General features: G+C 51.0%; 1 protein-coding gene across 4 annotated transcripts in view; it reads left to right on the forward strand.

Annotated features, from left to right (window-relative positions):
- TMEM181 (transmembrane protein 181) overlaps window positions 1-24,233 on the forward strand; it is a 71,839-nt gene that overhangs the window by 44,307 nt on the left and 3,299 nt on the right. For all 4 annotated transcript variants that reach the window (XM_047733300.1, XM_047733302.1, XM_047733301.1 and 1 more), the window contains 11 exons: window positions 47-157; window positions 11,619-11,699; window positions 13,613-13,712; window positions 14,269-14,399; window positions 14,646-14,737; window positions 15,798-15,855; window positions 18,826-18,928; window positions 19,549-19,600; window positions 21,856-21,938; window positions 22,945-23,034; window positions 23,831-23,897. In XM_047733300.1, coding sequence (XP_047589256.1) covers window positions 47-157; window positions 11,619-11,699; window positions 13,613-13,712; window positions 14,269-14,399; window positions 14,646-14,737; window positions 15,798-15,855; window positions 18,826-18,928; window positions 19,549-19,600; window positions 21,856-21,938; window positions 22,945-23,034; window positions 23,831-23,897 — 968 coding nt within the window. The remainder of the gene's footprint in view (window positions 1-46; window positions 158-11,618; window positions 11,700-13,612; window positions 13,713-14,268; window positions 14,400-14,645; window positions 14,738-15,797; window positions 15,856-18,825; window positions 18,929-19,548; window positions 19,601-21,855; window positions 21,939-22,944; window positions 23,035-23,830; window positions 23,898-24,233) is intronic.

Consider the following 24,233-nt stretch of genomic DNA (forward strand, 5'->3'; position numbering starts at 1 on the left):
AGTCGTGCTTGCTTTAAAGACACAGCTCTACCTTGCGTCTTTGCAGAAGTGCGCAGAAATTATTGTGGCTCACCTCGGCTACTTGAACTACACGCAGTATACCGTGATTGTGGGATTTGAACACCTGAAGCTACCCATCAAGGAAATGAACTTTACGGTAAGTGTGCCAGCTGACCTCAGTGTTTCTGTGGCTTGTTTTGCTCCCATTCTTCTGTCAAATGACTGAAATAAATCTCAGCATTGAAATCATGTTATTTTGGACAGTGGAAGATGTGTACAGTTTTTAAAAACTATAGGGCAACCATAATTTCTCAAGTACACGGAACCAAGTGGAGCTTAAGGAAACAGCATGAACTTGGAAACCCCTTGTGATGTTCCGAGATTTAGAATAGAGCAGCTTTCCCGTTGGAAGGTCAGTCAGAGTTATCCAGTGAACCCTCCTGGTGAAAGAAGAACGAGGTGGGACCCCCCTTTGCCGTGCCTGTGAGCCACCTGTGAGCCGCCCTCGGGCCCCATCGGGACCTCTGGTGGCACGTGGGCTCTGCTGTCACACGGCCAGCCCAGCGCAGCTGTCACTGTGAGACGTTGCTGTCCTCTGTCTCACTGAAGCCAGCCCCTTTTTTTCCTTCCGCTCGCTCGTGCCCCGGCATAACCAGCAGAGTGACGAGGAATACGGGGTCAAGCTGGTTTAGATGCCGGCGCCGTCACGTGCAGCTCACTATCGTCGAGCCTGTGTCCTTGTGTGTAAACCAGATGCCTCAGAAAGCCGCGCCGACCCCGTGAAGCTGGTAACGGGTTCCTTTTGAACCGTGGCGCTTTACTGAGCTGGAACTCCCGTCCCTAGGAGAAGCCCGAGAGCAGTCGCTCCCCGTTTGTCCCTCCCTCGGCCCTCGAGGGGCTGAGAAGCCACTCACCTTCTCTCTGTCTCTGTGGATTTGCCTGTTCTGGGCATTTCGTGTGAACAGATTCGTCCCATATGTGGTCTTTGGTGATGGACATCTTTCATCACATGTAGTATTTTCGAAGTTCGGGTGTGAATTTGAGGGCGTCAGCCCCGCGTGCTTTGCTGAGCGTGTCAGGGTGTGGGGAGGGTGCGTTTTGTGTGTCTGCTCATCGGTTGGTGGGCATTTGGGGCTTTTATGAATGCTGCCGCAGAGAACATTGCCCTGCAGGTTTCCATGTGGATTGATGGGCGCCTGTACCGAGCGGTGTCCACGTGTGGGCCCTCTCCCGGGTGTGGACGTGCACTGCCTCACCCCGCCCACCTCCGTGGTGGTGCCTGCGGTCCCCACTTTGGTCCCCGACCCTGGAGGTCGGCTGAGCGCGGGACCACGCATGAGGTCTGCTCATGGGAGGCACTCGGCAGACGGCAGCCGTTGTTAACGTTCAGATTACTTTTTTTCACGTTGTCTCTAGATCACCCAAAATGAGTCTTGTTCTCTCTCCACGCGATAGCTCTCTGGGTATTTAGAAATGTCTCAGCCCCTCGGAGGTTCTTCCTTTCCTTCACATGGTCCTGGGGGTGGCTTCGGGACCCGTCAGGCTGCAGGTCTCCTTCCCGGGGCCGCCCCCGTCAGCCTGGCCGGGGGTGGGGCGGGGGGGCGGCTGCTTGTGCAGGAGAAGGAGCAGGTGGTGCTCCAGGTGTGGCTGGGGCCTCCTCACCGGCTTGCATCCCGCCACCTGCTGAACACCCCTCGGACTCCTCCCTCCGTAACTGCTGTTCAGTCTCTTCTCACCCTGACCCTGGTGAGTCTTTCCCATTCTCTGCCTCTGCGGTTGGATTGTAACAATTCTCCGACGCCGCTCAGGCCTTCCCCTTTGCTCTTGAACTTGTTTTCAGCGGTTTCGGCTTCTGGGTCCCGCCTCTCATCCTTTGAGTTCGAATCTGGGTACTGTCCTTTGTGGTACGAAAGATTTCCTGGAGCTTTTTCCTCAGAACATCTGGCCAGCATCCTGCCTGTGTCCTCGAGGTCATGATGCAGAGGTCGAACCCTGACAAGGTCTGAGACAGGTGCCCTAAGTCCAGGCACACTGATTCCCCGCTGTGCGCACCAGCTGTGCTGTAGACTTTGCTGTTTTAGAATCACCCTGAGTCAGGAACGCAGAGAACAAAGAACACCACGTTTCTCAGACAGAGGACCTCTCCTTTCCGTCTTCGACGGGGCTTCCCTGCAGCAGCCTTTATCAGCCTTAGCCTTCTCAACAGCTTTCCCCACAGGCTCAGCCCATCCCAACCCTATTACATTGGTTTGTTCCATCTTCTCTGTTTTACTTCCCCTTGGACTTATTCCTAAAAATTTGGGATAGTTCAGGCAAACTTGGTACGTGTCATTCCACATTGCTCAAGAGGGCGGGTGACATGGGCTCACTGGAGGGCTCAGCAAGGAAGCTGCCATCAGAATAGCTGGTCTGGAATGATGCCGTTAGGCAGGGCTTCGCTCTGAGTGGTGCTCTTCAGCTTCCAGAATGCTGATCCGTGAGACCCCTGGGGTCGGTGGGAATGTCACCTAAGATTTTTCTCCATTTTTGTACATTTCTGTATTCCCAGTGCCCAGCAGTGAGCCTGGCCACAGTTAGGCTTGTAATCAATATATATGGGCTGAACCGGAGGATAACACCACAGCGTTTCACAGAGGAAGAAACTCAAATGGCCAACAGACTTGTGAGATGATGCTTATCCTTGCTCTAAACCAAAGAATCAGAGAATTCAAAAAGTCATGCTTTTTACTTTTTTTAAACCTGTCAAATGCTAAAAACACCTGCAAGCAGATCACACCTTGGGTTACAAGTTCTTTCATACAGGCTAATGGGGGTGTAAATGAATTTCGGTGTCGGGCGTAGTTTGGCAGTGTATCAAAGCCTTTACGTGCACATTCTTTTTGGCCTAGTAATTCTACTTCTGTGAATTGATTCTAATGAAACAATTAGAAAACACACAAAGATTTGTATGTTTCATGGCAAGAAGTTGGGAGCAATCTGTACTTCAGCAGAGTTCTGGTTAAAGGAATAAATTAGTTTTCCGGCAGCTGTTAATAAACTGGCCACAGAGTAGATAGCACAACCTGCTATTGATTTTAAAAAAGGAGAAGAAAAAAAATTAATTGAAAGTGCTGATTGACATTTTTTATTATAGGAAACTCTAGTAGGCTATCTCTGGGTGGTAGGCTTCATGGTTGATTTCTTTTTTTCTTTTGATTCTTTATAATGAGCTTTTTATTACCTTTATAATCAGAAGAGAAAATTATTATTAGTTTTTTAAAAAAGGCTCCTCAGACAACTGATACTTGAAAGGGGAAGCCAACATACCCTCTGGTAGTTCATTCTGAGGAGCTTAGTTACAGAAGAGCTACCTCAGAAAATCATGGTTTAGTGTTATGTCTAAAACTTGTACAGAGATGCATTAAGAAACCAGAGAACCTTGGGGCTCCTGGGTGGCTCGGTGGGTTAAGCCTCTGCCTTTGGCTCAGGTCATGATCTCAGGGTTCTGGGATCGAGCCCCACATTGGGCTCTTTGCTCAGCCGGGAGCCTGCTTCCCTCTCTCTGCCTGCTTCTCTGCCTACTTGTGATCTATTTCTCTCTCTCTCTCTCTGTCAAATAAATAAATAAATAAATCTTTAAAAAAAAAGGAACCAGAGAACCTCATGCAAAGTATATATCTCTTATAAAATTGCTGCTGAAATGTATCCATCATGTTGTGAACTCTGATCTAAACCTCCAGATAGGATTCCTTTTGACCGTTTTTACAAACTCCGTTCAGTAGAAGTAGACTGAAAGCTCTATGGCTCAGCATGTTTCCCTTTCGATGTTAGCAGCTAGAAATTTCAGAAGTAAGTTTATGCCCCACTGTGGCAGTTACTAACATCCTGGTATCGGTTTAATTATTTGCCCTCTTTCTTTACGATTTTACCTTTTAAAAAGCTTTAAAAATTGTTCCCATCTAATCTTTTTATTACAAGCTGACTTCATTTCCATTTTGGAAGTAGAGAAAGCAGAACACAATAAAATATATCTGAAAAGTATCTCAGCGATCCTGTTCTCCACCCAGGACGGCTGAGATGAAACAGGAAGATGCGGAGGCCGGCAAGGGCGTGAGCCGCTGGGGCTCCTGAGCTCCGCTAGTGATGTGGCCCTGCTGGTTCCTCCTTGCTCCACACCACGCCTCTCGGTAGAGGACGGCTGGCAGGGACACGGTGGCGCCTGCAGTGGAGCAGAGTGGGGCAGTGAGGAGCCCTGGCAGCTGCCTTCACCGGCGTGAGATGGTGTTGAAGGCGATCAGCCTGATACAGAAAAGCACACGGTGTGCGAGTCCATCTGCGTTCGTGGTAGGAACGGACCAGACGCATCGTGCGGTTAAGTCCGGATCAGAGTTGCGGGGGTAGTTAGTGACTCGGCGGGGGCTTGGGGGAGGGCTTCTGGGGTGCGGTGATGGTGTCTCTTGACCAGAACACTGTTGACACTGGTGTGCTCTGTTTGTGGCAGTCCATTGAGTCGTACATTTGGGGTCCACGTGCAGTTTTTTGTAGGTATGTCCCTTTCAGTAAAAACTTAACCAAACACATGGCACCCTTGGAAACGCAGAGCTCGTCCCAGGGCTGCCCATTGAACCACATCTGTTTCTTCAGACAGACCTTGCTGCTTTGATGGAATTTGACGCGTGAGGGTTTCTGTTGCCATTGTTTGGCGTTTCCTTGGAAATCTTTGCCGTCCAGGGACTCGAGTTCACTGTTTGCCCCGTGTGTGCTGGTCGTTGTAGGTCTTACCTCCCCTGGGCGCCCCCATCGGTTTCGCTAGCCCGTTCTTCCTTGTTGATGGTGGTCAAAGTTCAGGATGAAAATCTCCCTCTCCCGGGAGAGAGAATCATCACAAGGGCAGCCCCCAGGTGTTTGGACGCTCTGTTTTAGGCAGAATACATCTGCCCTTCTGCAGGCATCTAGATGATTCTGGTCCTTTTCTGGTCTTGCCTGCCGTGGGGGCTTTCTCTTCTCTCTGGCATTGTCATTGATGCCGATACCCGTGTGTGGAGACGCTTGCTTTCTTTCCTTTTGTTCTCATGCCCATACCCTGTGACCACCTGGTTCACAGATTTCTCCTTGCGCACAATTCTGCTTGAAGTGGAATGGCTCTCCTCTCTCTGCCTCTTCTCTCAGCTCTTATTCTTCTCAGTACATCTTGACCATGTCCCATTGCCATGTTCAAGTCAAGACCACTCTCTAGGTTGCGCAGGTACACAGGAGAAACTGCTAATGTCCTGTGTTTTTAAGAGTTTATTTCCTTGGCCGTGCTCTGCATATGCAGCAGAGTGTGGACTTTGGACACGGGGCAGATTGCTTTTACTCGTTTTCGGGTCGTTTTCTCCTGAGCCTTGTGAACACCTCTGCACACGTCCCCTCAGCTCCCGGTGTCCTCAGGGCTGAGCTGGGCATTTTCCCCTCTTATTAAGTGCCCTTTAGGTCAGTTTGTGAGTGACACTGCCATCAGCTGTTCACATTTCGTTTCCTCCTTTTTCTTCCTAAAGAAAACTTCCACGACTTCTCCCTGTGGGATGAGATTAAAACAACAGCTCATGCTTTCGAGTCCTTCAGTTTTCTGTCTGGTAGACACCCTCCGGTTTCCGTGTGAATTGAGAGGACTGGCAGCCCGCAGTACTTTGAGGAGCACTGAGCGGATTCTTGGGTCATACCTGCCCTGTTGTTTTCATAGGACAGATTACAAGAGCATATGTTAGGCTTTTCCCCTCCAGGTTTTCTATATAATACCTTTCGTATGGTTTTCAAGTGTTGGAGACCTAGGCTGTGAAATCTGAGCCTGGAACCAATTCCAGGGGGTTGCTTAGTGCTGCGCTAGGTTGCTGGGAGTACCACCGGCCTGAGCAGCCAGTACCCCGACGTACCCTCCACCCCTGGGTGTTCCTGTGGCTTTTCCAGTCAAAGGACTCGGGGTAGGGAATATCATGAAGTATTTGTGCTCTCCTGAAACATTAGCTCCTACTTTGGGACTGGCTTGCTTTGAGTTCGTGGTGTCCTTTCTATGCAGTATTTGACACCGTATTTGCTTGTATAGGGGCAAAGTAGGTGCTCAGCAAATGTTGAATGAATGACTGGAGAACTGGACCAAAACTCTAGGTCGTGATTAGGGAGAAATGGCCTCGAATATAAAATGGATGCTTGTTCCAAAGTCAGTTTGTGGTATCGTGGGGTGAGCCCAGTCTCTGGAAGAACAAAGGTGGCTTTGTGAAGGCCAGAGGACCTTGCTGTGCATGCCAGTAAACAGATTGACTGCTCTTAAGATTGCAAAGTAGATGTCTAAAGCCTGAACGTTTACTGGGAATTTACTCTATTTCCTTTTACTTATTTTATTTTCTAATCTCAAATGTACACATTTGTGCTGAAAAATAAATGCAGAAACAAACTCCCCTAATTCCATACGATGAGGCCCACACAGTGGCTGTCATCCCAGTCACGGTGGTGGCGCAGGCACTGGCCAGCAGTTTGACAATCCCTGAGGGCCCTTCTCCTCCCAGCCCCAGCAACCCTGAGTCCGTTGTCTGAGCCAAAGGGGCCAGAGCCCTGTTCCCTGAACTTCCCGCACTCTTCTTGGGCTCAGTCAAGGAAAAAGAAAGACTTTTCAAGCCAGGGGCACAAGTGAATGCCAGACTGGCCTGGGAGACTGGCCTGTCCCAGAGGAACACAGAGGGGATTCTGCTCAGCTGCTGCTAGTGAAGGCAGCCCCCCGGAGAGAAACCCTAGCTGGACGTGGTTTCCCCAGATCAGGAAGGACAAGGGGACGGCACAGTGGGAGCTGAAGAGGACTGCTCTGAGGGTCCGCTGTGCCCCCCTGCCAGCCCAGTGCTCCGGCCACAGGCCAGCATCTTGTGCTTTGCTCCCCGTCACCTTCCTCTGCCTCCTTCCTCTAACTCTTTGTCTAGAACTAAAGGCATATTTTATGTTTAGCTACATTTATTGGATAAAGCGTTGTTTTCCAGTGCTAATTTTTAAAGTGAGCAAGTTTTTCTATGCTCTTCTGACAGAGCCCCCCCTCTGGGGTGCTTAGTTATTTTCCTCCTCAGTGTCTTTTCATCATTATAACTTTAAACATGTTTTGTGAATTTTTTTCCTAATGCTAAGACTTTTTCTTTCTTTTCTTGGTTATGCCTTATAATCTAGTTTTTCAAACTAAGATATGCAGTACACTTTTTTCTATTTGAATAGGATGTTGATAACCCCATCAGTGCTCATAACTGCTACTGTGATCATTTTGTAAATGATACTATTTAACATTTAAGCACCAAAGCAGTGATCATAATAGTTGTGTCACGCTTGGGATTTATAGTAACGGTTGTTATTTATTGAACTTGTGCTGGTTTTTTTTTTTAACGTTTTATTTATTTATTCAAGAGAGAGTATGAGGGGGAGAAGGTCAGAGGGAGAAGCAGACTCCCCAGGGAGCTGGGATCCCCATGTGGGACTCGATCCTGGGACTCTGGGATCATGACATGAGCCAAAGGCAGTTGCCCAACCAACTGAGCCACCCAGGTGCCCTGAACTTGTGCTGTTTGCCAGGCACTGTGCTAAACTTTTTGTAAGCATCATCTTACTTAAATGTTCTGGTAATTCTACCAAGTAGATAATAGTTTCCCCATTTTGTGGGAGAGGAATCTGAGGGTGAGATGAAGCTAGTTTCCCAACTAGAAAATGGAAGCCCTGAGATTTGAACCTGAGTCTCTGACTTTGAAGTTCATATGTCCTTAATCACTAGGATTTCTACCTTCTCATTTACATTAATTGTTAGTTGTTGGTTTTTGTTTGATGGCTCTGTCAAAGTATAGTTGACATACAACGAATTGCACGTATTTAAAATACAAAGTCTGATCCGTTCTGAGATACATAGCCCCTGTGAAACACTCACCATAATCAAGACAATATGCATACCCCTCACTCCCTAAAAGTTCCCTCATGCCCCTTCCTCCTGTTACCTTCTCATCCCCCAGCCACCACTGTTCTGCTTTCTTTATGGATTCATTTGTATTTCCGTAAAATTTCACATAAACACGGGTCGTTTGGGTGTCTCCATTGGTGAAGCATCCAACTCTTGATTTCCACTTGGGTTGTGATCCCAGGGTCATGAGATGGAGCCCACATCGAGCTCCACGCTCAGCGCAGAGTCTGCCTGAGGTTCTCTCTCCCCTTCTCGCCCTGCCCACCCACTCCCTGCTCATACTCTCTCTAAAATAAATCTTTTAAAAATGTTTACATAAACACAGTCTTACAATATGTTTGAATTCTTTCACTCAACATAACTATTTCGAGATTAACTGACGCTGTTGGCTGTATCATTTGTTCATTCCTTTTGTTCCCAGTGAGCCAGTACAGCACAGATTATGGGTCCCTTCACCTGTCGAGGGGCATTTAGATGGTCTCCGGTTTAGGGCTGCTACAAAGCTTCTGTGAGCAACTGTGGACATGTGCTTTCATGTCTCTTGGGTAAATACCCAGGATTGGAGTGGCTGGTCATGCTGTAGGCATGTGTTTGACTGTTTGAGAAACTGACAGACTGTTTCCAGAGTGGTTGTATTGCTTTCCGTTCCCTCAGCGGCAAACGAGAGAGCTGTGGTCACCTCACATCCTCTCCAGCACCGGTACGGTTGTGTTTTTAATCTTGGCCGTTCTAGCAGGTATATGTGGGGTTTATGGCTTTGCTGACTTTCACCGGCAGTGCTATGAAATTGTCTTCCATCTGGCATTTTTCTGGCGAGAAATCTGTTGTTCTTCCTTATCTTTGTCCTCTGAATAGATGCTCCTCTCCTCCCACCCCCTCGGCCCTGACTTTTTAGACTTTTCTCTTTTACTTATTTAAACAATTTGATTCTGGTGTTCCTTGATATACTTTACTTCATTTCTCTTAGGGTTCACTGAGTTCTTCAATTGGTGAGTTCATAGTTTTCATTAAATTTGGAAAATTGCCTGTTACTATGTCTTCCAATATTTCTTCTATCCTCTTGCCCACCCTCCCACCCCCCACCCCTGTTCATGGTCAAATACACATCTCTTTGGCCACTTGAAGTGGTCTCACAGGTTACTGATATTCTGCTCAGTTTTGCTCTGGTTCATTTAAAATCGTGTGTGGTGACATCTCCACATCCGCTTATCTCTGTCATGTCTGTTCCACTGTTGTTGCTCTTCCAGATTCCGACCTCACATGTTCAGACTTCCCTCTAGCTTCTCGCTGCCCTTATCTGCTAATTCCATGTCATCTGGGTTTCCTGGGGCTGTTTTAATTGATTTTTTTTTTTTCCTCATTACTGTTCAGATTTTCTTGGTTTTTTTGTTTGTTTGTTTTGTTTTTTACATGTTAGGTGTTTTTCTTTTTTCTTTCTTTCTTTTTCGAGTATAGTTGACACACACAGTGTTACATGTCTGGTATTTTTTATTTAATGCCAGGCATTATTGATGTTAGATTTTGTATTCTTGTGTCTTTGAGCTTTGTTCTGGGATATTGTGAAGTTACTTGGAAATGGCTTAGCTTTTTTAGGCCTTGCTTTTAAACTTTGTTAGGTGGGACCAAAGCAGCATGAAATCTGCAGGTACTTTCTTCCTACCACTTGGGTAAGAGCATTTGGGGTATGCTACCCGGGGCCCTTTTGTGTATTTTATTTCTCCCTGCCCATGGGACCAGGCACTATTTCTGCCCTCTGTGAGAGCCAGTGATCCTTTTCAGGGATTTTTTTCCCCCCCAAGCCACAGGTGGTTTACTCATACCAATGCCTTGATCAGTGTTCAGGTGGAAATGCGAGGAGGACCAACTTTGGTAGGTGTCTAGAGTTCTCTCTTCCAGCTCTCCTCTCTGTACTCCATGCTTTGGATCACAGCCAACAGTTTCCTCCCTGGACACACAGCAGTATGTCCATGATTCTCAATGTGAGCTCCCTCCCCACCATGGCTCGGGGCAGCTAAAGGGTGCACCTCTCTCCTAACAGCCAAAGATTACTGTCCTTCATTGCCTCCTGTCAGTGTCTTTAACTGTGTGTATACATACCTATCTCTATGTGTGTATTTTAAATGTTTCAGGTAAGTTAGGTAAATCTCATGTCTGTAACTCTATTCTGAAGTAGATTTTTCAAATTGCTTAAATGATTTTAAATGCATGAAAACAGTGGGGCTCATTGGCCCATTGCAGCACAGTGTTCTGGGGTCTGGTGAGAAACCTGGCTTGTGACCAAGGTTGGAAGGGCTTCTGCCTGCTGTTGGTATGTGGTGTGTGCCTCCTTGGCTCTGTTATGTGTAAACTCGATAGGAGTGAATCTGTTCAATCAGCATGAGAGCCGACACCTGTAATTCCCTTATACTTTGTGGTGTCAGGTTCATATTTATGTGTTTCACTTAGTCTTTTTTTCTTTTTTTTAAAGATTTTATTTATTTATTTGACAGATCACAAGCAGGCAGAGAGGCAGGCAGAGAGAGGAGGAAGCAGGCTCCCTGCTGAGCAGAGAGCCAGATGCAGGGCTCGATCCCAGGACCCTGAGATCATGACCTGAGCCGAAGGCAGCGGCTTAACCCACTGAGCCACCCAGGCGCCCCTCACTTAGTCTTTTTTTTAGAACATCCTACCTACTCACATTTTTGCATCTTTTAAAAATCTGTTTCTTTTAATGGAAAGCATGGCTTTTTCTAACGAAGGAATTGACAGTATTGATTTTTCTTTTTTAAAGATTTTATTTATTTATTTGACAGATAGAGATCACAAGCAGGCAGAGAGGCAGGCAGAGAGAGAGGAGGAAGCAGGCTCCCCGCCGAGCAGAGAGCCCGACGTGGGGTTCGATCCCAGGACCCTGGGATCATGACCTGAGCCGAAGGCAGAGGCTTAACCCACTGAGCCACCCAGGCGCCCCGATTTTTCTTTTTTAGAGATAGACAGTGCATGTGAGGGTGGGGGGCAGGCAGAGGAAAAGGGACAGAGGGAATCGTTTGTTTGTTTGTTTGTTTAAAGATTTTATTTGTTTATTTGACAGAGAAAGATCACAAGTAGGCAGAGAGGCAGGCAGAGAGAGAGAGAGGGAAGCAGGCTCCCTGATGAGCAGAGAGCTGATGCGGGACTCGATCCCAGGACCCTGAGATCATGACCTGAGCCGAAGGCAGAGGCTTAACCCACTGAGCCACCCAGGTGCCCAGGACAGAGGGAATCTTAAGCAGGCTCCACACTCAGCATGGAGCCCTGTGTGGGGCTCTAGCTCATAACTGTGAGGTGATGACCGGAGCCAAAGTCAGGAGTCAGAGACTTAACTGACTGCGCCACGCAGGCATGCTGACAGCATTGATTTTTTTGACATGAAATTTAAAAGTCAGATGCTCTTCTTGTGATTACAGAATAATTTGTCTATCAGATTTATCATTAGTATGACCTCTGAAAACTATTTCCAACTCTTGTAATTAAGATTTTCAAAGTCTGTGTTCTTTAATATAAAAATAAAATGTAGTAAGGGTTAAAATTTTTAGAACATGTAAGAAGGAATAAGGAAAGAGAACATTTAAAATTACCTATAGTATCATATCTGGAGATAACTATCTGGTACACTTCCTTTTAGATATATTTTTTTCAATTATTTTCCTATTTTACATTTTAGTGGAAGACTTATGACCCTGCATTTTCCCAGCTGGAAATTTGGCTCCGATTCGTCTTCGTGGTGCTCACCTTCATTGTCACTGTAAGTCCCATTTGCCTGACCGACCACGTCAGAATCCTAACAAGGCTGAGTTAATTTATGAATTAGGGTTATCACAGGGTGAACTGTGGAAGGAAACCGTAAAAAACTCGTAACTATGGAGAACAGACAGGGTTACTGGATGGAAGGCGGGAGGGAGGGTGGCTGAATGGGCGATGGGCATTAAGGAGGGCACATGCTGGGACGAGCACTGGGTGTTGTAAGTGACGAATCACTAATTTCTACTCCTGAAACCAATTTTACACCATATGTTAACTAACCTGAATTTAAATTAAAGTAAAAAAGTGTGAACCACACAGGAGATTTATCTGAACTCCGTGATGCTCCATCCAGTGGGCCGACGTGATATCACCCAATATTCCGAATGTCCGCTAGGATGCTGTGGTGCAGAAAGAGTGTGTGGTATCTGCTCATAAGGACCTCTGTGTGGTGTCCTAGTGAGGGCAGACCCCTGGCTTTTAAGTAAATGCTCATCAGGGTGCAGTGACAGTGCCATTTCACCTGCCTTGTCTGAACGACCTTCTTTTTATGATACAGCACACACTTGGGTTTTTTGCATTTGGAAAATTTACCAGACCTTTCGGACTCTGGGCTTTTTCAGGAGGAAGGCCTCAGATGAGTGGGTTTGGAAGTATGAGCTTTTGGCTCCTTTGGGGTCTGAGTTCAGTGTCTGCAAGCACCCTGTGACTTTGGGGAAAATGTTTACCCTTGAAGTACAAGTGGTCCCCACAGAGGCCCAGTCAGTGAAGATGGGAATTTAAAACTGGAGGAAGAACATCAGGACCGACACACATACGGGGGGAGGGAAAGGGGGCTTGTGGTGGTGCTTTGCGCCATCTGAAGGGCGACATCCCACCCCCTTGGCTGCTTGCCCCTTGCTGACGCGGAGGGTGTGCCATGCAGGAGCTATGTCCCCTCTTTACAGTGGGAGCCACTCCAGTTGCCACCCAAGCAAGGATAGCTTGGGCTTCACAGTCCAAATGTACGCAGGACATAGGCTCGTTGGGGACAGACGTGTGAGGAAAGTGCCAGTTGGTGGTGACATGGGACCTGCCTGTAGATGAGGGGGTAGGACTCAGCCACTGGCAGACCCTGGACTCTGCCGATAGCTAGAGATCGTGGTCCTAGCCACTCCCAGGGTTTCCCCTAAGGAACTTGCTGAAGCTGAGTGGAGAGCTGCTGATTGTGTTTGCTCAGCAGAAATCCTTGCTGTTTCTTAAAGCATCTGTTTTCTGAGGGGCTGCTGCCACACTCTGGGGCCCAAAGTGTGGGCACCCAGGGCACGATGTTCTTAAACAAGAGAAATGAGCCTGAGCCTCACAGCCTAGGAGAAATGGCCCAAATTCCCTAGGAAATCATTGGCTTATGTTAGATTACAGAAAAAAAAAAAACAAAACAAAAAACTCCAGGTCTTTGGAGTACAAACTCTGTACTGTTTTAAAGTACTTTAAAGACACTCCCATGGCTCAACACAGCTTCTTCAGGGAGGTGTTTGTTCAGGGAGCCCTGGTGCCCTCCTTAGAAGCTGGTGCCATCTGTAGATGTCGCCTGGGTGGGGGCGTGTGGCCTGCCACGGGAGGTCCTCTTTGTGGCTGTGTGGGGCCCACCTGATGGAAGTAGCCTGTCCTGGGGGGAGCTAGGGTGGGTAGGGAGTTATGGCTGGTGTCTCCCCCACCCCCTCCTGCCCCTCGGAGAACAGCTTGTGCCATTGTACCCGCAGCTCCTTGCCAGTGATTCACATCTTACCTTAGTCTCAGTCAGTGCAGCAAGGGGTTAACTCGGGTTTGGCTGACTCTCACTCAGGGAAGACTTCATGTGATGCGTGATACCGTGTTAGTGATACTGAGCAAGGCAGAAGCAAACACAGTAACTTGAGTTCCTGATTCGGTTCGTAGTGCCTGTTTGCACATTCCCTCCGGAAGTTTTCCATGCGAGACTGGGGGATGGAGCAGAAGTGGATGTCCATTCTTTTGCCTCTGCTGCTGCTTTACAATGGTAGGTGCCCATTTGTATTTCGGAGCTCTCCGCCTTTAAAGCTTGAAGCTGGAAGGCGTCCCAGAGCCGCTCTGGCCGCCGAGGAGCCGCTGGAGGAACAGGTAGCAGCACCTGCAGAGCGCGAGCTGTGCGGCCCCGGGACACAGTGGATGCCTGGCGGCTCTCACCAATGAGCGATTGGTTCGGTGGTTAAATCCTGGAAGGGCTGCAGACGCAGCTGTCTTGGAACTTGGCTGGAGGCAGCCGGCGCTGCCGTCTGTGCCTCTTCCCCTGCTTCAGAAACGTTTGCTTGCAGAGCCCCAGCACCGGGATTCCCGGGCCTGTGGGGCAGAGCGGCTGGCGGGAGCAGCTGGCGCTCTGTAATGATCACTGGGGCAATCTGTTCACTGGCTTTTTGGTTTTTTGAAAAACAAAACAGCCTTTAGTTCACTACCTCTCTTTGGCTCTGACTGAGGAGAAGGTGATGGTGAGTTCTGCCCTCGCTGAGAGGACAGGTGCCCTGTGTTGGGTGGGGTGAGCCTGCCTCCATCAGGCCCTTCCATCTGTTGCCTTCCAGATCCATTCTTCCCGCTCTCCTTTCTGGTGAACAGCTGGTTTCCAGGCATGCTGGACGACCTCTTCCAGTCCGTGTTCCTCTGTGCCTTGCTGCTCTTCTGGCTGTGTGTATATCACGGGGTCCGCGTCCAGGTGAGCCTACGCCCTCGGCCCTGCCAGAGGAGGTCAGAGACCCCGTCCTTCTGGTCCACCCTCTGGTGACAGCCCTTACAGGCAACTTCTCCTTGAGACTCTGTCTTCAGCCTCCGTGAGCAGGAGAATGCATGCTGTGAAGAAATGACTGGAGCATCTGTGATCTAGTGTGGTCTACCAGGGGTTAATGGTTTGCTAGAATTACTAACTTATTTCTTACCTTTTTTTTTTAATTTTTATTTTTAGGGAGAAAGGAAGTGTTTAACTTTCTATTTGCCTAAATTCTTCATTGTTGGACTATTGTGGTTGGCTTCTGTCACACTGGGAATATGGCAGACGTGAGTAATTTTGTTATGTGGGAAGCCTCAGGCATGGAAAGCATTTGACAAAGGTGGACAGATCCGACGTCTCAGTGTATTTTGTGAATCCATCTGGAAGGGAATCTGTCACCAGGGTGACTTGATAGCGGGACTTGAACTGAGGATTCATTTCAGCCTGACTGGCATATAGAAAACACAGTTCTAGTCCCAGTTGGAAAATGATAAAGACCACGCACGTTGTTTTAGATTTGTCCTTCAGAGTGGCAAAGACGTCATCATCTGTAGGAATGGGACTCCGGGGTCCTGGCTCCCCGTCCCCCCGGAAGCTTTAGTTTCTCCCTGAGCTTGCATCTGCGAACTCCCCATCCCTGCTTCAGCTTCCTGGGCTTATGGTAACTAGTGGTTTTGTCCTGTAAAATGGGGCCACCGCAGAAGCCTCACATGATCACAGCTCGATGCACCTGAGTAGGAGTTTTTGCAGAAACGAGTTCTGTTCCAGGGTTATGGTTTTGGCCCTTGGCACATTGGACTCCACGGCCCAGTAATGACAGCACTCAGCCCATATCGTCTCCTTGCCCTGTCCCTGCCTCCTCAGCTACCCGGCTTTACTTTAAAACAAGTTGCATGGAAGTCAGCACTGACTTTTATAGCTTTCTTTGTGTGCTCGTCTATTCCCAGCACCCATACGTGCTGCTGAAAAGGTGCCGGAAAAATAGTTCTTGACATTGCAGGAGAGATAGTATAGGGACTTTTTGTAACAGAAAATACTGTAGCTTCACAGCATAGACAACTGCGGGCAAATAGTTTAGTAGTGCTGGATGCATTTCAAATGTGAAATTTTTTAAAAATCTTAACTGTTGGTTAGCAAGTAGTTTGTGTTAATAAGATTTGCTTGTTTGTTTATTTATTTGTCATTTTGACACCCAACATGGGGGTTGAACTCACGACCCCAAGATGAAGAGTTGCACACACTACCCACTGAGCCAGCCAGGCACCTCTGTTAAAAGATTATTGTAAAAAGCCAAATGAAAGTAAGCTAATTATTGATCTATGATTTTTCATAATATTGTATTTTCAGAGTTAATGAATTACATGATCCAATGTATCAGTATCGAGTTGACACAGGAAATTTTCAGGTAAGGATTATTAATGATGCCTGAGGGTTTTTTTTTTTGATGCTATTTTTAAAAATTCCTGAATTTTGTAACTTAAATTGTGCTGCTGACATGAGCTTGCTAACTGGCTAGGAGAGACTACAGAATGTTTATGGGTGCAAAATTTGGAAAAATGTGTGAGTAGGATGAAAAATAGCTTTTAAAAACAAAGTGGTCAGGGTACCTGGGTGACTTAGTTAAGTGTCTGCCTTTAGCTCAGGTCGTGCTTGGGGTCCTGGGATCGAGCCCCCATCAGGCTTCCTGCTGAGCAGGGAGTCTACTTCTCCCTCTGCCTCTGCAGATCTCCCTGCTTGTCTCTAAAAGAAAAAGATTTTATTTATTTATTTGGGAGAGAGAGAGAGTGAGAGCAAGAAGGAGTGGGGGGTGGGGAAGGACCGAGAGACAGGGAGAAGCAGACTTCCCACTGAGCAGGGAGTCTAATGCGGGGCTCCATCCTGGGACTCCAAGATCATGACCTGAGCCCAAGGCAGACACTGAACTGACTGAGCCACTCAGGCGCCCCAACAGATAAAATCTTAAACAAAAAATGTTTGAAGGACTGGCAGAAATTGCCCTTGCTTGGAAGGTGGTTGTCTGGTGTGAAACGAGCATTCTTCACCTAATACGTCTTTTTGCTCAATGTCCAGACTAGTTTTCCAGAACTAGAGGTAATATTTGTTTATAAACACTAAAACTCTTTTTAAAAGAAGGAGGTCTTGGGGCATCTGAGTGGCACAGCTGGTTAAGCATCCAGCTCTTGGTTTCAGCTTGGGTCATGATCCTGGGGTCCTGGGATTGAGCCCCACATCTGTAGGGCTCCCTGCTCAGCGGGGAGTCTGTCTGTCCCTCTCCCTCTGACCCTTCCCCCCCACACACACACACTCCTGGTGTCACTGGCTCTCTCTCAAACAAATAAAAAATCTTTAAAAAAAAAGTTGTCGCTCCCATTCCTTGGTTTATGGTTGTGTCAGATTTTAGGACCATTGGAGAGCAATTAAGCAAACGTTTTTGTTCATTTAATTCTCTCAAGTCGAGAAAGGTTTCCAAGTGAGTGAATGGAGTGTGGGCCTGCAGGCCCGGCAGCCACAGCGCTCAGCACTCTGGGTGACGCTGTGCTCTCACCAGTTTATAATACTTTGTACTTTTGAAAAAGGGGTCCAGTGTCTTTATTTGACACAGAGGTCTGCAAATGGTGTCAGCTCTGAGTGTGGCTTTCCCTCGAGTCTCCAGTTTTCTCGACATCCCTTGGCATCTCACAGGGCAGTGCCTCCTGGGCACAGCTGGCTGCTGAGCCCGGGTGTGGATGTGTGAGGGGCCGGGGGCCAGAGGGAGCCCTGGGAGGTGCCTAGGAGGCATGCCTCCAGCAGGACAATCCCAGAGGCACAGAGTTGAGTCCTGAGCTTGGGTGATGTCCAACATTTCTCGGGACACTTTGCAGAGCTTCCATGAAGTGGTAGAATATATGGTTCTTTATGGGACTGGCCTCTGAGAAAGAGGGAAGTTTAGTGAATGATGGTATCTTGAAAGATGTGTCCCTTATGTTGAGACAACACATGTCAGAGCAAGTAGTATGAGCACCTGATTCTTAACCAGGTTCCACCAGGGGAGTGCTAGTGGCCTTTCCATCCGTTATTTAGAAGTCTGAGGAATTCTGAAGGTTGCTCAGTGTATGCCTTATGAGCAGTGTGCCATGGTCTTGGTCCTTAAAGCATATAGGACCTTGTGAGGGAGAAAATGCTTAGCAGAAAGTACAGAGCCGCGTGTAGTATCCTGCCAGCTGTGTCCTTATGGACAGTGGGCCCGAGTTACTGGGTGGGGCAGAGGGGTCTTTATTTGTGTTTTGTTCTTTCTTAGCCTTATAATGCTTTAATAAGTTTTTTGGGGCTAGGGGTATGCCTGGAGCTGGAGAGGAGGGGAGGCATGCTGGGCCTGGGAAGGGAGTCCCGTTGCAGAGTTGGGAGGGGCCACAGGCAGAGGAAGCCAGGCAGGAGACGTGGGTCAGGGCAGGCTCAGTGGGGGCACTGGACACCCCTGGCAGGCTTGTGGCCAGGTGTGTGAGGGGCTGGGCCTCAGAGCATCCTTTTCTCCTTGAGGGCATGGCCCTAAAGGAAGGGACGGGGAGAGCGGCTTTGACATATTCTCAGGGAAGATTCTGCAGGCCTCAGTGACAGATCATATGGGGGGCTGTCGGTTGAATGTGACTCCCTGGGTTTAGATAAAACAATACAGGTTCGTGCTCATCTGTTAGAGCTTTTGTCTGGTCCAGTCCCCTCATTTTTCATGTGAGGAAACTGGAGGGCAGTCAAGGGTCTTGTCTGAGGTCACACGGGCCAGTGCCTGGGCCAGTGCACCAGCTCCCTGGACAGCCTGCCGGTCAAACCTGTGCTCCTGGCTGCCCCCCCCACCCCAAGTCCTCTGTTTTCCCTCTGCGGAAAGGGTACTACTGCGGTCCCTCCTAAGGGGTTGTGCGAGTGGAACTGACCAGGAACAAGAAGCCCTTGGCCGGCACTCGGAGGGACTTGAGCAAGGCAGCCGTCACCGTGGTTATGGTCACCTCTCCCCTTCTCAGTTAGTGGCCTGTGCCTGTTACCAGAGACCTCCAAAAAACTGAAAAAAGCTGAAGACCCGCCCCTGGTGTACTGAGCACCTGCCACATCCCAGGCCCTGTGCCAGGAGCTTTCTGTGCATCGTGGAAGGAGCTTGGATTCTGGCTCACGTGACCAGCAAGGGCTGGGGCTGTCCCTGGGGGAGCCACCTGTGCTCACAGACAGGATGAGAGGCCGAGTCTAGATAAGCAAGTCGCAGTGGTGGGAACATGTCTGTGTTACAGAGTGACCTTCAGGATTCTGAGCTCCTGTTAAAAATGTTCAGCTCCCCCGCTTGGGGGTGTTGGGAGGAGCAGCAGTGCTGAGCCCCTGTTCTTATTCAGTTGCCCATCTCGTGTGGTTCTAGGGAATGAAGATTTTCTTCATGGTCGTGGCGGCTGTGTATGTTTTATACCTTCTGTTCTTGATAGTGCGGGCCTGTTCTGAGCTACGTCACATGCCTTATGTAGGTGAGTGCCCCATGACGAATGGCCTGAGGTGAGGAGGCCCAGGAGTCGACCTCACACCGTGGGAGGAGTGGCTGGAGTCCACCCAGCAAGAGGCCTGACCTGGATGGGGACCTGTCCTACTCCCTCATGCTGGGGGCAGTGCCTTTGGTCCCTGGGGAGCCACAACAGGGCCAAATGGGTAACTCTGGGACTTTCAGACAGTGCCTCAGGCCAGCACTAGAGGGACGCCTGTGGGGTGGAGGCCCCTGGGGCCCTGGGTGCCAGTGTGGCTATTGGAGCTGCCTGGATCCTTCTAGAATTGTACCCTGTGGAAGATGTGGCTGGGGCTGTTTGCCTCGTCCCGGGTCAGGGCCACTCACCTGATCTCCTACGTTTCTCTCCCTCAATCTGTCGCAACGGAATAACAATGGCCACAGTCTCTCTGGGGACCCTCCTTGACTCTGGGGAGGTGGGACAGCATTTCTTCTGGGCTTCAGGTGCACACAGGCTTAAAGTCCAGAGGGAGGTGGGGTTTTGTTCTGGAGACTTTGTTTATTTTTTGTTTTTATTTTTAAGCTCCCTGAGATGAGAGTGGAATTTACTTCCCAAGTGATTTAATGGGGTATTTGTTTCTTTTTCAGATCTCAGGTTAAAATTTTTGACTGCATTGACTTTTGTAGTGCTCGTCATTAGGTAAGAAGACTTTATTTCTTGAAAGAAGTGAAATAGCGCATTTGTATTTTCCTGTCATGAATATCTTTTCTTCCCTTTTACAGAGTTCATTTTAGGGCATTTCTAGCCAGATCTGTTCATTAGGTCAGGGGACCCCTTGTACAGGGCAGACCCCTGAATGTCTGCGGGAGAGCTCAATGTCGTGCTGTAAGCGCCGCGGAGACTGCAGGGACTGCGGGGACTGAGCACACACACCCGCCCCCCGGGCCGTGCTGTTAGCGCTCCTCCTCGCTCTGCGGGTGCCCTGTAGCTGGGGCAGCCATGGCTCAGCGCCGGGTCAAGAACTAGAACAGCACGCGTGTGTGCTTGGCACCTGGCGTCCTTTTGGTGCTCCAGGGGTAGGACTGTGCATTCGAATTCAGTACTGTGGGGGTCCTTGAACTGCAGCGCAGTGGCCCCAGGACAGGGGACGCTTCAGCGGGAGGCTGTGGAGGCTGAGGCCCTGGTGACGACGTTTCTGTGAACACATCCCTGATCATTGTTGGGTTGTTGGTTTGTCTCCTTCTGCTAAAATCCAAGTCCAGAGAGAAGAAAATCTAGTCACTTGCTTTTCTTGGCGGTTTGAGGCAAGTAAATGGCTGCCAGCCCTCTTCCTGGGCAGGAGCCGCAGGGAGGCACCAGGGTCCCCGGCTGCCTGAGCTGTGGCCTCCTGTGGGCACACGTGTCCCTCGCCCTGCGGGTCGTGCTCATCGCTCATTGCCCGAATTCAGCGTGGACTTGCTTCATTCAGCATCTGCACTCACCTGGAAACAGCAGTGCGCGTGTGCGTAGGCAGCCCTGCCTCAGCGCCTGGCGCACAGGTGGGCTCTGCTTCCCACAGGCGCTTCCTCGTGTGCCCTCAACGCCCCTTCACACATACACAGCGCCCCTCACACACACACCCCTACACACCCTCTCACGCCCCCTCACACGCTCACACCCCCTCATGCTCTCACACCGCCTCACACACACACCCCCCACACACTCCCTCTCACGCCCCTCACACTCCCTCACACACACACACCCCCTTCAGAACACTCTCACACCCCCTCACATGCTCTCACAGCCCCTCACACTCTCACACCCCTTCACACTTAGAGTCTCTCACACACTCTTCACGTCCCCTCGCATGTCCGCACCCTCACGCGCTCCGAATCCACAGGCTGGGAGTGGGAGCCTATAGTGGCCCCCGGAGAGTCCGAGAGGTCGTTCTGCCGTTGCGGTCGTTCTTATGCGACTTCCTGGGGCCTCATTCCTTTGTCCACGAGCGTCCCGAGTGTCTGCTCGGGTCCTCGGGCCACAGGCTCCTCCCGGTCACGGGGAGCACGTTCCGATGGAGGAGGACGGTGACACACAAGCAGATGAACAGCCCAAGTCCTGCAGTGGAAACAGCGGTGTGACAGGGCAGGAGTGGAGGGGACGCCTCTCTGAGGAGGGGACGCTTGGCCTGGGGCCCGACGGGGGAGCCCCGGAGACACATGGGGACGATAGGGGCTCGCTGAGTCCGGAGGAGCGGCAGTGTCTCGGGAGGAGAGACAGAGAAGGGAGGCCGGTCCGCGGGGGGCGAGCTCAGGCCCTGCCGGCCCAGGAGTCGCAGCTTCTTTTTTCGGGGAGGGGAACCCCGGCAGGGAGCCAGGCCGCGAGGTGAAGAGCTCCGACTTGGTTTGTGTTCGCCGCCGGGCTGGCTCCTCGCGGACAGCCGAGCACGGGGAAGGGGATGAGCGCAGGCGCCAGCTGGGAGGCCGCGGAGCCGTTCAGGGCCGAGCCGCGTCGGCTGCGGAGCTCCGCGCCCTCAGACCCTTCTGTCGTCACGGGCCCCGCAGGCAGGTGTCTGCGCAGACGCGCCGCGCGACCTCGCGTGAGGGTGGCTGCGCCCGCGGAGGGAGGGACGCGCGGCGGGGGGAGGCGGGCTTGCCTCAGGGCCTCGTCCGTTGTGGTCGGAGTTGGTCTTGGAAATGAGGTCTAAGGCTGAAGCGAGGAGAACGTGCCCATGGGTGCTTTGAGGCCCCTAGTGCGGGGACATGGTCTGTGGCACAGTTCGCTGCCTCCGCCCCAGCAGCGGCCGCGACCGGGTCTGAGGCCCAGCAGCCGGGGCAGCGGGGGGCGCGGGGCGGGGGCGCGCTCGGTCCGCGCAAATGGTAGTGAAGGGACCGAGCGCGGGGAGGGTGGGACGAGTTCTGGGAGCTCCTGCCACGTCCTCGTCTGTGTTTACTTATTGTCCCTTCTCTTTGTTCCAGCATCGTCATCCTGTACTTAAGGTTCGGAGCGCAAGTACTGCAAGACAATTTCGTAGCCGAACTGTCCACGCACTACCAGAACTATATCCTTCCCACGGGAGCCTTCAGGCTTCGCGGCTGCCGCTGCGAGGGAGAGGCCGGCCGCGCGCTGCGGGGCCCACCCCCGCGGGCAGCGCTCCGGCTCGGCAGGGCCACTCGGTCCCGAGGGAGTCACGCTCCCCAGCTGCCCTCCCTGCCACCCTGCTCTCCTGTCCCTGGGGATTCTTCAGGAACCCAAGCTCTGTGTGGAACCTCGCAGCAGTCCGAGGTGCCTCTTCTCCCCATAGAGCACTGAGGGGAGGCGGAGCCCCATGTGAGAGTCCTCCCTCCCCATCACCCAGATGTGTCCAGCTGCTGTATCCACCGGTTGTGGCGATGAGGGCAGTTTAAACCTGTGTCCCCAGAAAGGACTCATAAGATAGCAGGACGCCCTTCGGGTTCCTACGTGTGCCTGAGGCTCGCGGGGCTTCTCGTCTCCTCACGAAACTCCTCCTCAGGCGCGGACAGAGCTCGCCACATCCCCTTTCAGCGACGGTGTCCATCAGGGGCGCTTTGGAGTTACTCCCTTACATCTTAGCTTCTTTCTCGGGGGCCTCTTCCATACTTAGAATCAATGCAAGATTTTTCAAATGTTAGTGGCTGGACGTGTTATCAGCTTCTCAGAGGGGTTATGCTGAGAAGACGAAGAACGACTGATTCGAGAGACTGGTCCGGGTCTTCACTTCAGTCTTGATTTACCCACTTGCGCACTCGGCCCTCCTGCCCTTTGTGTGTAACTTGATCACGTCAGGTCCTGCCACCTCCAGGGGTTTCCACCGATAGAAAAGAGCGCGGTGTACCTGTTACTTACAGATGACCTTGAAAGGTTACGGTGACCTTCGGCTGTGGGCTTGCCCAGTGGCATCCTGCTGTCTGGGTCCTCGCTGGTGGTGAGCGGTGGAAAGGACTGCTGGTGGTGGAGGGGGCAGCCAGATGGAAAGCAAAGACTCCAGCTGAAATGTCCAAATACGGGGTGTCCCTGCGCTGCTCATTTCCCTTGACCAGTATCACCAGCTGAATTCTTATCTTTCTATGGCCTGTTGAACTTTTACCTCTACACTCTGGCCTTTGTGTATTCTCCGTCGAAGAACGCCCTGTACGGTAAGCCACCCTGCGGCCGCAGTGCTGGGCCCCATGACCCTGGCCGAGGGGCAAGGTAGGCGGCCGGGGTGGAGGCCCAGTCGTGGTGAGACCCCGGCACGGGCTGCGTCGTTAGGGCACAGGACGGGAACAGAGGTTCCACGAGAGGGGCCCGGCGCACAGGCATGTCCCTCAGCCGTGTGACGCCAAGTCTGTCGAGTGCTAGCACCGTGGCCATTCAGGGAAAGCCAGAATGTGAGAGGAGCCGGACTGTGAGGCAGGCTGAAAAGGACGGGGACGTCCTGGAGCTTGGGCAGCAAAAGCGATGTAGTGTTTCCGACCCACCACCTGGCTTCCATGTTGTGTGGGTTCCCAAAGCGCCTTCGTGAAAACGTGTTCCGCGAGCCTGGCCGCGGCTCAGCGATGAGGGCGCGGTTAGTCCCCGCTGAGATGAGGAGACTGGACAGCGGGGCTCACGTCCTTCCCAGGGGTGGGAGGAAGCAGGGTGGGCGCCGCTGTTCTCCCGGGTGTTTTCCGCCCCCGTGACCCCCACGGACTCAGGAGAAGTAGCCGGCTCGCGGCTGCCATTCAAGGGCGCCTCCGGGCACTTCCACGGCTCGGTCTGCCCAGCAGCCTGCTAGGTCCGATGCTGCCCCCGACTTGCACGTGAGAAACGGGCTCGGGAGGCAAGATTTGTTCAGGTCCCACAGGTAATGATCGGTGGAAGCTGGGATTGCAATCCCGCTCTTTTGGGCTCCTGTCCTTTCTCTGTAGCAGCCCGGGCTAACCGCATAAAAATGCTTCTGTTGGCTTCCAGAGTCCCAGCTGAAAGACAACCCCGCCTTCTCCATGCTGAATGACTCGGACGATGACGTGATCTACGGGTGAGTCACCGCCTCCCCGAGCATTCGGCCTGCTCTTGTGCATTTACTGAACAGGCCGCCAGTCATTCTAAAATGATTTTCAAGGCTTTATGATGTTTCTTTCACCTGGGAGTGTCCTGCGATCCCGTGAGGTTCTGTTTTTACATTGTTCTGACTAGACTGAGTGGTATTCCCTTTTTCTCAACACTTCGCCTGGGTGGTGGCCACAGGAGGACCTGTTCTTCCTGGCGGTGGGCCCCGGTGCTTGCTGGGGGGCGAGGAGCGGGCCGTGGGCGATAGAAATGGGGAGCGCAAGGCTGTGAAACACCTTCTTGCCAGAATGGCACATCAGTGTGG

The sequence above is a fragment of the Lutra lutra genome, chromosome 6 (genome assembly GCF_902655055.1).
Source record: "Lutra lutra chromosome 6, mLutLut1.2, whole genome shotgun sequence".
Classification (NCBI taxonomy): Eukaryota; Metazoa; Chordata; class Mammalia; order Carnivora; family Mustelidae; genus Lutra; species Lutra lutra.